This window comes from Corvus kubaryi, unplaced genomic scaffold, assembly GCF_017639235.1.
Source record: "Corvus kubaryi isolate FWS band 111438036 unplaced genomic scaffold, C.kubaryi_AGA036_p1.0 37392, whole genome shotgun sequence".
Taxonomy (NCBI): Eukaryota; Metazoa; Chordata; class Aves; order Passeriformes; family Corvidae; genus Corvus; species Corvus kubaryi.
Window position 1 is genome coordinate 14,454,606 of NW_024581131.1, and position 14,215 is coordinate 14,468,820.

The 14,215-nt window shown below is 42.1% G+C and overlaps 1 protein-coding gene across 2 annotated transcripts in view; it reads left to right on the forward strand.

Moving 5' to 3' along the window:
• ITPKA (inositol-trisphosphate 3-kinase A) overlaps positions 1–14,151 on the forward strand; it is a 40,454-nt gene extending 26,303 nt beyond the window's left edge. For both annotated transcript variants that reach the window (XM_042038211.1, XM_042038212.1), the window contains 5 exons: positions 770–983; positions 2,577–2,781; positions 7,858–7,959; positions 9,036–9,107; positions 10,008–14,151. In XM_042038211.1, coding sequence (XP_041894145.1) covers positions 770–983; positions 2,577–2,781; positions 7,858–7,959; positions 9,036–9,107; positions 10,008–10,211 — 797 coding nt within the window. In that variant the 3' untranslated portion in view covers positions 10,212–14,151. The remainder of the gene's footprint in view (positions 1–769; positions 984–2,576; positions 2,782–7,857; positions 7,960–9,035; positions 9,108–10,007) is intronic.
• The last annotated feature ends 64 nt before the right edge of the window (positions 14,152–14,215 follow it).

The following is a 14,215-nucleotide window of genomic DNA, read 5'->3' on the forward strand; positions in this document are numbered from 1 at the left end:
GATGCTGTCGGCAGGCTGCAAGACAGGAGAGCATTTGGAAACTCTGGGCAGGTGGAGTCTGATTACTGTGTGGCCTCTGCAGATGTCATTTGTCCTAGATACCATTCAGACACAGGACTGTAAAAAGCACTATCACCCTCCAGACTGTACCTGCAGGGCATTAGCAGATTAGCAGGTTTCCAGAGGAGAGGCAGTACTTGCAGGCAGACAAAGAGGCAGTCACAGCCTGTGTGTGTGTGGTTGGAAAGGGCAGTGCTTGGCTTCTGGCCTGTTCTGGCGGTTTAACTATCACTGATTGACTGCGCTGCCTCTGTCCGGACACGCTCAGCAGGTGTATATAACTTGTGTGAGGATTAAGGACAAAGCCAGCACTGGCAGTGTTATGCAGCTTTAAAATAGCCTGTCAGAGGATTAATGAATTCTGGTTCGTGGCTTCTTCCTGTGCATTTTAGTAAGTATAGTACTGTTTAATAACCTAGCAAAGATTAACATGGAAAAAAAACCCAAACAGCCCAATGGCCTGAAGCAACTGCACTGCTTAAAGCTATAAATTCTGACATGGGAATGTATCCAAACGGACTTTAACTGCTAACAGCTGTTTGTCCTGTATGTTTTATTTTTTATGAAAAGCAACCTATCTCTTCTCTTCAGGGGAAGTCTTTAACTGCTGCCATGAGACTGAGATAGATGAAACTGGAATGGTGGGGGAAGGGGTTTTTCTTTTTTGCACGTCAATCTTGTCAGCAAATGTTTGATTTTCTTTTTTTAGGGAGTTTCAAGGCAGCCGATAGTGGGAAGATTCTCAAACGCTTCTCAGAGAATGAAAAGGAGTGTTTTGAGCGACTGATGAAAGACCCACTACGCTCCTGCGTCCCTTGCTTCCATGGTGTGGTGGAGAGAGATGGCGAGAGCTACATCCAGCTGGATGACTTGCTTACTGATTTTGAAGGGCCAAGTGTGATGGACTGCAAGATGGGGATCAGGTGGGGTGAATGAAAGAGAATGTGCTTTCCCTGCATTTGAAGGAGGGGGGACATATGGTCCTGCTCATAAGTCATCTGGGACAACCTGAGGGCAGTATGTCCCATTATTGCCAGATTGTACATGGATTCTGGAAACTAACTGATCTATAGGCTCAAAAACTATCCACATCAAGAAATTTTCAGGGGTGATTTAAGACAAAGTTTCTCTGCAGTGGCCTGATAATACGTGGGAAAAAAATGTTATGATTTATTCACCTCCAGTTCATTGAATCCTTGTGTGTGCAGTGATTCAGAAGGCCTCACAAAGAGTAAAATTTCCATCTCCCAATGTAAATGACTGAATAGCAGTGTGAAAGCCCATTTCCAATGCTTGAATGAGTCTTCACTGGTATTGATCTTTTCTGTAAAGAGTTGACAATTTGCTCAGGACTGACCTGTTTTTTTCCCTACTCTGACATCTTGAAGTGTTGCCATCATTTTGTTCTCCAGATTCCCACTTTCTTTTCCGTTCATTGTCTGTGATGAAGATGAAAACATCAAAAGTACTATCTAAGCATAACAACCAGATAGGGATCTGTTGAGATCCTGGAGTAAGGTAACAGTACACAGAAGTATGAGCTGTCATAGTAATGTTTTGGGTGTCAGCTCAGATGCTCAAGAGTTATTGTCATAAATTAGTTACTCTACTTACAGGAATGCAGATACACCTTTTCAAATAGATGCAAAATTTTAAATGAATTAGAAATATGTAGCACTGGTATGTTCAGAAGAAAGAAAAGGATTTGCAACAGTACGCATTTTGTTGAAAGTGGGTGACATTCTGGCAGTGAGTGACATCATCTCCTAAATACCATCCTGGTTTGTTACGCTATGATGAAGAAAGTAACATTCAGGCACCTGACAAAGTAGCAAGCTTTACAAAACCAGTGGAATGTGGAGAACATGGATAGTGCCTTTCTAATGGCTGCTGGCTTAACAGATTGAGTGATAAGAGCAAAATGTGGAAGTTTTGTGTCCCTTCACCTTCCTGTTCTTAGTTACCTCTTCTGGTTTGGAACTGCTCTGATAATCTGCTTTACTCTTTAGTTTTTTCTATATGAAGAGTGATTCTGTCTTTCACTGAGATGCATTAAGTAAAACTTAAACTTTCTGAGGCCTATAAAAATTACCAATGACTGATGTCAAGTTTTTTGAAGAGAGAGAATGCAGTAAGTCTTCAATAGCCCTATTTGTTTTTTTGATTGCATGTTAAGTGATCTTTCCTAACTGTCGTCTGAAAACGCAGTTCTATTTTATGGCACGGTGGGAATTCAGCTTTCTCCTATTCTATAACCAGGAAATAACAATAAGTTGTAACAGTAAGTAAAGGTATAGTTAGAACAAGAAGTGAATTACAATTCCTGATTCCTGGGGCTGTTTCACTAAATATGCCTGCACAGTCATTGCTCTGTGTACTTTGGTTTCCCCATGTGCAAAACTGGGGCAATGATAAGGCTTACTTTCCTGGTTGATGTTTCTTGAGGCCGGTTTGTAAGCTGTAAAAAGAAATATCAGGGCAGTCCTTAAGGTCATGTTGGGCTGTGATGTTTGCAGAACATATTTGGAGGAAGAGTTGACTAAGGCACGAGAGAAGCCAAAGCTGCGTAAGGACATGTACAAGAAAATGATTGAAGTGGATCCTCTTGCTCCCACGGCTGAAGAGAACGCCCAGCATGCTGTCACCAAACCCCGGTACATGCAGTGGAGAGAAACCATCAGCTCTAGTGCCAACCTGGGCTTCAGGATTGAAGGGATTAAGGTAATTGTTTCACCTCTGCCTGTTCCTGGAGACTGAACTTTGTTGGATGTGTTGATTAATCAAAAATTAATCAAAATTAAATCAAAAAGCTTGTGCACATCAGTCTCCAGCTTTTCCAAAGGGTTATGTGAAAATGCACTGACTGAAACCACAGAGTTCACTCTATTGTAGTTTTAAAGCATTCATTGTAATTGTAACAGAGAGTTTCAATGAATTTAAGCTTCAAATATACGTCAGCCATACTTGAATCAAGTACATATCACAGAGACCTTGCAGGAAGGACTCAAGGAGGTACGCAGTGCAGATAGAATGAAAATGAGACTCTTGTCAGGAGGAATTCAGAACAGAAGTATTAACTCCCTCTCTGCATGCAATTACTTTTTTTATCCAGGAACTATACATATTTATTCCAAGTGAATCACAGTAGAGTGGTTTTGTTGCAGTTATGTTTATTGGCAAGGCATGTTAAAAGCATTTGCTTAGATACCCATGGGATCAAGGAAACCACTTTTCATTTTAAATACATGATGAGATCCAGTATGAATGGAGCTGGAATAAAGCCAGAACAATACAAAATGAAATTTCTCCATCAGCCAAGTCCATCTGCTGTTCTTGATGGATAAGTTTGTGCCCCTGTACCATTCCTAGGATACTACCTTAAGCCACAGTGGAACCTGGGCAATTTTCTTTCCTACTTATTACTTACTTACCTTTTATAGAATCATAGAATGGCCTGGGTTGGAAGGGACCTTAAAGATCATGTAGTACCAACCCCTGTGCTGTGGGCAGGGGCACCTTCCACTAGACCAGGTTGCTCAGAGCTCCATCCAACCTGGTCTTGAACAATTCCAGGGATAGGGCACCCACAACTTCTCTGGGCAACCTGTTCCAGTGCCTCACCACACTTGCAGTGAAGAATCTTTTTCTAATACCTAATCTAAACCTACTCCCACTTAGAAAGGACCCCTTGTCCTGTCACTACCTGCTCTTGTAAAAAATCCCTCTCCATCTTTCTTGTAGGCTCCCTTCAGGTACTGGAAAACCACAATTAGGTCACCCCAAAGCCTTTTCTTTTCCAGGCTGAATAATCCCAATTCTCTCAGCCTTTCCTCATAGGAGAGGTTTTCCATCCCTCTAATCAATTTGGTGGCCTCCTCTGGACACACTCCAACAGGTCCATGTCCTTTCTGTGCTGAGGACCCAAGAGCTGGATGCAGCACTCCAGGGGGGGTCCCATGAGAGAGGAGCAGAGGGGCAGAACCCCTTCCCTTGCCCTGCTGGCCACGCTGCTTCGGATACAGCCCAGGACACAGCTGGCTTTCTGGGCTGTGAGCACACATTGCTGGGTCATGTCCAACCTCCTATCCACCAGCACTCCCAGGTCCTTTTTGGCAGGGCTGCTCTTGATCTGTTCATCCCCCAGCTTGGATTGATACTGGGGGTTGCCCTGCCCCAGGTGCAGCACCTTGCACTTAAACTGCATGAGATTTCCATCGGCCTACATTTGAGCCTGCCCATGCCCTTCTGGATGGCATCCCATGACACACATTCTGGTGACACACATTCTGGTGTGTCAACTGCACCACTCCAGAACCTGGATTACTTTTGTTTCTATTTCACAGTTCAAGCACATAGAAATAAGAAAGGGATAAAAGAGGGCGATGCTGATGAACAGAGGCTGTTGAAATACTTCTTTCTTCTCTGCTTCCCTGTGTGTCTTCTCTCTTCCTTATTCATAGATTCTCCTGCTGTGATACAGGAACTGGGGCTTCCAGTTCATGCAGTGCTGGCCCGTGTGCTGTGCCACCCACTCCTGGCTGTTAGACACAGGCACCCTCATGCAAGAACTGTCTGGGTGGTAGATGAGTAGATGATCTGTCTCCAGTGCAGCCCAAACATGTGATCCTGTCTTGCCCTTTAGCCAGCTAATGATGTTATCAAGATACTTGTTTTATTCCTATACACCTTAGGTCTTTGTATGCTCCTCTGTGTAATGGAATCAGAAACCCAGATGATCTTGAGGCCTTTCAAGTATGTTCTTGGAAAGATCGTTGGTGAGTGAAGATGTACAGATTTGAGTCCTGGAGAGTGACTGAGATAAGGGAGCACAGGGGAGCTTCAGAAAAACTTCCTAGCTTGTACTTGTGTGGATTTGTTGGTTGTCAGAGGTAGGTAGGAGCAGTATGACACACAGATTGTGTAGTGTTTCCCACTGTGGAGACACTGCTGTAACTGTGCAAAACATGAATACTTAATCCTTGATTAAGCACAGGAAGTACTTTGGAGCACATTCCCTTTATCTCCCTGTGCTGTGAGGCATGTAGGTATCATTTTCTTAAATGATTTTTTTAAATGGAGAAAAGGTGGCAGAAACTGAATTGTTCAGGCAATGCAGGTAGTCAGTACTCCCTACACTGTTCCACTGGAGGTGAACAGCGCATCCCGTTCTGTATTGTTGCAGAAAAGCAAAGCCATTCTGCAGGGATCCCCATTTTGGTAGGAAAGCCTGTAAGAGTCAGTGGTGCCAGCTAGTGGTTGATGGTTATAAGGGGATGTTCTCCCTAACTGCGCTGGTAACTTCTGGAGTTAGCTGATAAGGTATGTTGGCTGTGGTCATTCAGAAATTTTCCTGGCCTGTGGCTGCTTGAATAAGAAGCGAAAGCAAAGAAAGTGAAATCATATAAGCCCTTCTGTGAGCCAGCTGCTGATAAATGAGATCTGATTCACCATATGCACTCCTTCAGTAGTGGGGTACCTGTTCTCTTTAGGTTGATCCATTTCTTTTTCTTGCCTTGCTTCTGGATCTCTGAAATCAAGTCAAGTTCATTTATGGGATTTGTCACTTTTCCTCCTATCAAAAATATTTTGAACCATTTGGTGTCCCTACAGTTGAAACCTGTTGCTCAGTATCTTGGGGCTGCCTGATTCCAAATGCACATTGCCTCTCTGGCAGAGGCTGTCTGAAGGCCAGGCATCACAAATATTTTGTCTACAATACTAAGCTAATGTTTTGCAGAGCAGAGATGCCTGGGGCTCAGAGTTGGGATTTCTGTCTTCCCATTCTGACAGTGAATGTCTGTGCAGTTTGAAAAGTTACTCTTCCTTTGGTACCATTTCTTTAGCTGTAGATCAGGGATAGCTATTTTCCCAGGAGGACATCAGATTTGATTCATAAATCTTTGTGAATCCATTAAGTTAACTCAGAGCCCTTTAAGGGAAGTCTGCAGAGGGCTCTGGGCAAGACCCCATGGTTTAAGATAGATAGCACTGTTTTATGGAGCTGTGACACCTGCCCTCCTGTGAGCCGTGTCACTGTCACATCTAATGAGAAGTATTGCAAACGGCCCACAGGCTGCACTGTGTGACAGACTGCCCTGCTGTGCGGGAACGTATGCGGAGTCTTTAGCAAAGGCGTGACTTCAAGGAGTGAGTCAGGCAAGTGCTTCTTGAGGATCAACTACATCCAGAGTTGTTGCAGATCCCTGGTTTAGAATACTGGCATGGTGCCATTCAAAATCTGGATATTGTTTACAGCAAGTAAAGACAGGCAGTAATTATGTTTTCTGCCAACCACTGGAAAGGAGCAAAATCATAAAAGTGTTTCTCAACCACAGGGAAGCAAGCAACTAGTTTGTCCAGACACAAAAGGTTAGAAAGGGAACACTGAGCAGCTATTCCAGACTTTGCTCTACAGTCCGCAGCATAGCGAGAAATTATTTTTAAAACAACCTTACTCCAGTGAAGAGGTACGAGATGAAGTTCCAGATTTGTGTGTGCTATTGAGTATTGTCACACATCAAATCAGATGGCTTCTAACTTTCACTGCCTACCTGCTGAACTGATCTGGCATAACGCGCGCTCTGTTGCATGAGCACTCTGGAGTTTTAGCATTATTGAATTTTTTTCATGTATACTTTAGAAACCAAGTTCAGCTGTGGAATAAATAGTGTTTCACCTGCTGAGACTGGACCTGAATTTGTCATTTTGGTGCAGCGATTTAACATGTAGGAGAGAACATATTGTATTAACCTGCTGATTTACTCGTAATGAAAATAGAGGATTGGACTGATAAAATGGAGAGGAAAACAGTTTGATAATCCTGCAGGCTTTTAGTGGATTTTTGTTACCAACTGTAATAATTGCCGTATTTTACATGCACATCATAAAATCTCCTGTTTGTGTCTCTTGAAGCAACAGGGATGCTCTTGGAGACATGCATATTCATATATTCTATGTTTACAGATACCTCCAATTCATGCACTGCTCTTATTTACTTGTAGCTCCAGAAGCACATAAAAATACTCATTTTTTTCAGTAGCAGGGTGCTTCTGTACTGAATCTTACTGCTAGCACAAAAGTACTCTGAATTTCTCCAGGACACACTTGGAACAAGCATGCCTACAGTGTCCTTTGCCAAAATTCACTCACCTGCTTTGTCACTGCTAGCACTGTGAATCCCAAGTTGTTCCTGCCTGCAACAGATTTCTGTTCTGTGTCTTCTGGGACAGATTGTATGTTCAAAGGTATGTTTGGAACTGAATCCTAACTGTGATTCTTTGATTTCCCATTGAAAAACAGAAACAACAACAAAAACCACCACCACCACCAAACCCACCCCCCCCAATAACAATAAAAAAAAATCCTCACCAAAACCCAAAAGAAACCCCCAAACTAAAAGGACTAGTAAAATTGGTTTTGGAAATGTTCCCTTACACCCTCAGCCAGGGTTTCACTAGCTAGACAAGAGTACAACCAAAGAGGTCTCTGTGGTTTGCCCCACTGAACTGCTAGCACTGACATGAGAAAACCCTCCTGCAAGCTGGTAATATCATGAATTGTTTTTTTTAAACTTGCACTCAACAGGAAATGAGCTGCCAGTGCCATTTAAAGTTATCCAATCAGCTTTTGTATCTCTTCTCTTCTCTTGCTTGGTTTATCTGTTCTCTTCCGGTTCAACGACTTGCTTTCATCTGGTTAGCGAGGGCTGAGCTGTTGGTGGTTCAAGAGGATTGACTGATGAGGGGAATGATATGCGTGCAGTATAAATAATCTCTGTCTGTGTGTGGTTTTGTGCAGAAGGCGGATGGAACATGTAACACAAACTTCAAAACGACAAAGACACAGGAGCAAGTTCTACAGGTTTTTGTGGAATTCATTGAGGGCAACACAACTATTCTGGTGAGTCTGAGCTCTTCACGTGCGCTGATCTTGGACCAATGCGCTTGTTTCAGGTCCATGCTTTCTTTGGTACATGAAATATGAATTAGACTACCAAGGAAGTAAGTGGTCTTGACTTCCAGTTGCTCTCAGGAGGTGGGGTGGATTTGGGGACTTGGTGGATTGCTGAGGAGAAGTTGACTGAGACCAGTCATGTCAGCTCTTGACATGAGTTGACTCCAAGTGCCTCATGCTATCAACATGCTATTCCAACTAACTTATGGCTTGCCATCAGCTTCAACCATGGATGTTAGATGCATTAGATGGGTGATATCTAAGCAAGGATTGTGTTGGCAGGAAAACTTGTGATTTGGGAATTCAGTCTGGAGAGGATAAAATCAGAGCGTGGAGGCTTGAAGTGAGATTGGTGACTAGCTGTGCTCCCATGTGTGAAACTTATCTCAAAGAGGAATTCCTGTCTGCTAATTCATGGGTAGCACAGCTGGCATGTGGTAGATGGCATAACACATGTCTTGTCTTTGGAACTTCAAAGGATGCTGTAATGTTTTGCTGCACTGTGGAAGCCATTATGAAGGCAGATTAGCACTTCAGGAGGAGTGTGCTTGGTAGTTCAGGACGGCATTAAAATCTGCACTAGAGCTTTATACATTAGGCCTTGATTCTTTTTATCTCCTCTCTGCCTCCACCATGGTTGGAGCTCCTTATTTTTCTAACACAGTTTCTTTCTTTTCACTTTGGGGAACTGGAAGATTTTTAATTCCTTGAAACTTTTTCTCTTTATTAAAAAGAAAAAAAAAAAATTGCAGAAAGCCTCATGACATCCAAATCAAGGCAGATAAATATTCTTGGTGTAACACATGCAGCAGATGAACTCCAGTCTGTTAATTCACTATGAAAGCTTGAAATGTATTTTCAGATTGACTTTCAAATGATGAAACTGTTGTTTTGAAGGACCTCTAGCCTAAAATGAATATGGTCTCTTCATTATATTGAGTCTTGTAAACAGATTATCTTTATTCAGTTTTCAATGAAATGTTTATGGGTTGGTTTGGGTTTTTTTTTTCTTCTTCCTCCAGAAAAAATACCTCAAGCGTCTGCAGGAAATTAATGTCATTCTTGAATCCTCAGACTTCTTCAAGCGACATGAGGTGAGCAGGGAGTGTTAAGCTGTGGAGGTGCTTTGCTTCTTTGTTTGGTCATTCACGTGTACTTCGGAACAGCCTGCTGTATGAGTAGAAGGTGGTTTGTAGAAGGAAGCTAATGCATGTTGACAACACAGACACCACAAAGCCTGTGTCACAGTGATACAGAAGATTAAACTAGTTGAGGAATAGTAAATCCTCCTATCTTTATGACATCCCAGCACTTACAGCTCTGGGTCACTTCATGGAATAGTTTATTAGTACCAGTTTCCTGTGGTTTCTCTAATCTTGATGTGCTCCAATGGAATATTTACAGGGGAATGGTAACATGGAAGCTTGCATTTGGTACAGTAGCAGTACAGTAGCATTCAGTTGTAGTTTGACAATGAAGGCTGTGTTAGTTATAAGGGATTTATGTTGAAATACCATTTAATTCTGCTGTGCATGTTCTCTGTGTGCTTTGCTGTGCAGAAGGCGTCATTAGCATTGTAACTTCTGCTTGTTAACAGCTCAAGATTTTGAGATTAGACATTTTATTTTGCCTTGTTGATGTTGCCTTATCAATAGAGATATTTTTGTTAATTATGGGTCATGATCTGTCTTTGAAAGGAGTTACTGGCCTTTGCTGAATTGTTCAAATTGAGACCTGATGCTAAGTAAGATGAAGAATTACTTTTCTTCCTGTTTTTTATTGAGTCCCATTTCTTATCTACACGCCCATTTATACCTTACTGATTGATATGGTTGTGCAAATGGGGCATGTAAATCATCAATGTATAAGTGCAGCCCAAAAGTCTGTTGGGTCACAGGTGAGCTGAGGAGATCATCTTCTTAGCAGGAAGTGTTAAGTGATGGGGGAGGGCTGAAGGTGTATTTTTAACCACACTGTCTCAATCTGTGTTCCAGGTCGTAGGAAGTTCACTACTTTTTGTACATGATGGCAGTGGGAATGCTAATGTGTGGCTGATCGACTTTGGAAAGACTACCCTTCTTCCTGATGGGCAGACACTGGATCACAGGATCCCCTGGCAAGAAGGCAACAGGGAGGATGGGTACTTGTTGGGATTGGACAATTTGATTGGCATCTTGGAAAGCATCACTGAAAGATGAGTTGAGAAAGGCAAAAAACTTGCAGGGCTTCTCTGTAACTTTCTGCTTTACTGAAGTAGAAGGAAACTCAGCAGGAAACCTTTAACTCTTAAACTCCTGAGGTCGTCAGTGCAGAGGGAGCTGCATCCAGAACCCAGCAGTCAGTGATCAAAGTTAACTTTGCGTCAGCCCTCTATGAACCTAAATAAATCACTCCAGATTGGTCTGTGTTGCACCAGACGAACTTGAGACTGGTCCTCAGAGAATGAAGACCTCCATACTCGGGAATCACACCAGCATGAGTCTGTGTGATAAACCAGAATGATTCTGATTTCTGGCAAAATGGGACTCCAGATTACTTCTTAGTGAACCAGGGCAGATGCTTGGGAACTCAGGGCAGGAAAAACACATTTTCAGGGAACTGCATAGTTTTGAAACCAGATTGGTTTTTTTCCTCTCTAATTCCAAGTCCTCTTGCTCCTGTGTACACTATAGGTTGGACCAACGACTTCTGCTGCATTATGTTACAGTGTGAACAAGGTGCAAATGGGCGATAATCACAAGAAACTGGGAGCAAAGAGAGACAGCAGTTTGTAGTGGCTTGATGTGACTAACTGCTGTTGACCATTCCTCCTCTTCCCTACCCTAGCCTTGCTTCTATCCAAGAACAGCCTTGGCTTTTTCTGTAGCCACTCAGGAGATTACAAATACTCTAGGGAGAGAATAGCAGCCTATTGTCTCCAAAAACTTTTGACTTTCCGACTGGATGGGCTGTTGGAAATGTTACTGACTTGGAGAGTTTGGTCTCTTGCAGCTGAACTGCAGCTCTGAAAATCACTAATGATCTTTCACAAACTGGTCAGGGAGCTAAGTTTTTTTCCAAGGCTTGTTTATCTTTGAAGATAAAACCCCTATACACATGCACACACTAGTAGTCAGCAACCAGTGTGATCTCTTAAGATCATGGTTTGTCTGTCTCCTAATGCACGTGACTTCTTGGCCATGTTCCTGTTCTCAAATATGATGCTGCCACTTAAGCATATAAACTGGCACAGCAATCAGGAGGGTAATGTTTCTGCATTCACAGTGTTACACAATGATGAGATAATTCCCAGGCATCCTTCCTCCAAAGTATCAGCTGTTAACTCCAAGCAGTTTGGGTGAAGGAATATCAATATATTACATCCTCCAGTCCCCATCTGGAATCACAGGGTGATCTGTGCTTCATTCTTTTGCTGTGGTCCAGGCACAGCCACAGAAAATTCAGTTTTTAGGTTAAAATCAAGAAAGATTGAATTGTTTTCTTGCAGTGGCTTCACCTACCTTCTCCGATGGTTGCCTCTAGTCACTGGAACAGTTTTTAAATACTCGCAGTATAAGTACTCTCATTAGTCACACGTTCACTCCCATTTCGGGTTTTAACATCAATAACGTGGTGATGAACTTTTCACAATGCAGGTAAGACTTACATTACCAGTTGATGGTCAAACCCTTTCAACATCTAAAGGTAGTAATGCAGGCTGATTAGAAATTCCTGTCCTTTGCTGGTGTCCTGTGCTCAGGAGACATTCTGAGAACTTTGGATATATGCAGGTGACTCCACATTTGGGAAACTGCTGTTTCAGTAATAATTATCATGAGCAAAAAAAGCCCTATAGAGTCCAGATCTGGAATGAAATCTGTAATAGTTGTAATTAGAGAGCCTAAAATAATTTCTAAAAGGAGTTACTTTGGGTAACACACTACTGTTCTAAAAGATCAGTCAGATTTAATTACTTTTTATCACCTCTAAACAAAGCAGCAGTGTTGAAAATTGAAGGTCAGTTGTGATGTAAAAGTTAGATGACATAGAGTAGGTATCGCATAGGAAGTAATGACGTAGAAATATTTCATCTTAAACCAGAAGTTGTCTGAAACTGGTAATTACTTTTGCAGTTCACTGCAAATTCAGATGACTTCTGTGGCCTCCCAGAGTCTCTCTGTTTTATATTTATGATTGTATGTTAATGAATTTTTCACTTGAAGTTCCAGAGTGTTTACATTAGGTTATTTTGAAGTGACAGTGAGCACAGATTATATCATTCCAGATGCCTCCTAACTTTTGAACTGCTATGAGATCACAAATGAATCCATAGTGAATTCCATACAGTTTAAAAAAAAAAAAGTATTTCTCCTTTTCTGCAGCCAACAGGCAAGCCATTGGATAGCAGTGCGTAAAGAGAATAGCAGTGCTTAAGGACAATAGCAAGTAAATAGGTCTCACAGTCAGGACTTTAATGACATTACCTTTTTTATGAGACTGCAATTGCAAGCTGTCCTACCATAATTAAAAAGAATTATAAGAGTAAGAAATAAGATTGTTATGATAGAATTCATTTAGTGGTTTGTCTAATTAAGCTTCAGAGTTAAATTTCTTTCTTCTGTTACCGCATATGTGAAGCTTTTGCACCAATGTAATCTGTTTTCTGGAGGGGAGATCTAAACAGTAGAGGTTGGTGCTCAAATGTCTGTTGAGATTTTAAGACAAACTTTTAGAATGACTGTCCAGTTCTAAAGGAGAACTGAAAGCAATGTGGTACTAGTAGCTTCAAAAAAACCAACTCCTGATAGCACCTGGATGGTTTGCAGTACGTGGTCTTGGGGGAAAACCTGGAGAAGGTCTGTTCCACTGCAGTAGCTGGAAAGGTCAGAGAAAAAGGAAAATCTCTGCTGTAGCAAACACTGATCTGGAAACTCATTCTGGATGATGTATAGTTCTAGCAAGTTAGTTTTGAAATGGCTCTTTGTCTTGCTAGGGGATTAGAAAGGAAGAAATCACAATCATCTGTTGCTGTTAGGGGAAAGAAGAGAAGGAGGCAGCTTTCCATAGCAAACTGCAGGTGTAGGACTTCAGCTGAGCAATGGAGCTCTAAGGAGCTGAGGCTGTGAGCTCAGGGGCAAACTGCCCCAGGGTACGTTTTAGATTCCTTGTTTCTCATCAGATGGGACAGGTGCCTGTGGACATGCACTTGCTAGTGTGAGGAAGCAGCATGGCCTTCTTTCACTATGGGGTAAGTTGTCTTGAATAAGCTTGTATTTACCAGAGGGTCAACATGATGCACTTGCACAGGCATGTAACACAGGAGGAGCTGATGTATGGTAACCGAGGAATTTGTTCACATACAAGTCCAGAATGTCGTAATGCATCTGCAGAAATAGTGCCTCACTCTGGAGACACTGAGCACGCGTGATTCCACAGCAGGGTCAGAGATGCTGGCCTAGAGGCACTTTGGTGCTGAACAGATGACCTCTGGCTTAGGCTCCAAGGTCTTTAAACTCACTAGTTAGATGCAGCAGTGCTGTAGCTGCTGCATTCCTGTGTGAATCGAGAAGTAGGACTAGGACTTCTCTCCTTCATTATTGACTTGGTTTTTTTGGCCTTGGACAACTATCCTAGGCATTGTTTTGTTCCAATTTTACAGACGGGAATAGACCTCCTTACCTCACAGGAATGGTGTGAGGCTGTCCTTCATTATTGCCTGCAAGCTGCTGTGAGATTCTTTGGAGGAAGGTGCAATATAGAAAGAAATGCAGAGAGATAAATCGGATAAAAAAATTATGGGTGTTGAGGCCCCACAGGGATATAAATTTGGCTGAAATTTAACGGAAGTGGTAAAAATTAAATCCCTCTAAATTTTGTGCAGGGAGAAATTCACTTGATATCCGATCCCATTCCTGTTAAAGGGAAAGATTTCACTGGGAGTTGGACCAAACCCTTACGTATCTCAGAGGGCTTTTGCTACTTTTTTTATTGCTGTTGTTATTATTTGTTATTCTTAAGGTACTGAGATCAAATGGCCTGTATCATCTACATGCATCTGTTCTGAACACTACAATGCAATGCTGACATTGACTGTATTGGATGAGTGTGTTACTCTGAAGTGTGTATGCTACTAAATAAATGAGACTGAAGGGAAAAAGACGTCTGCTGTGATTTGGTCATGTGAGAATAATACCTTTTCTTCAAGAATTTCCTCAGGGAAGGG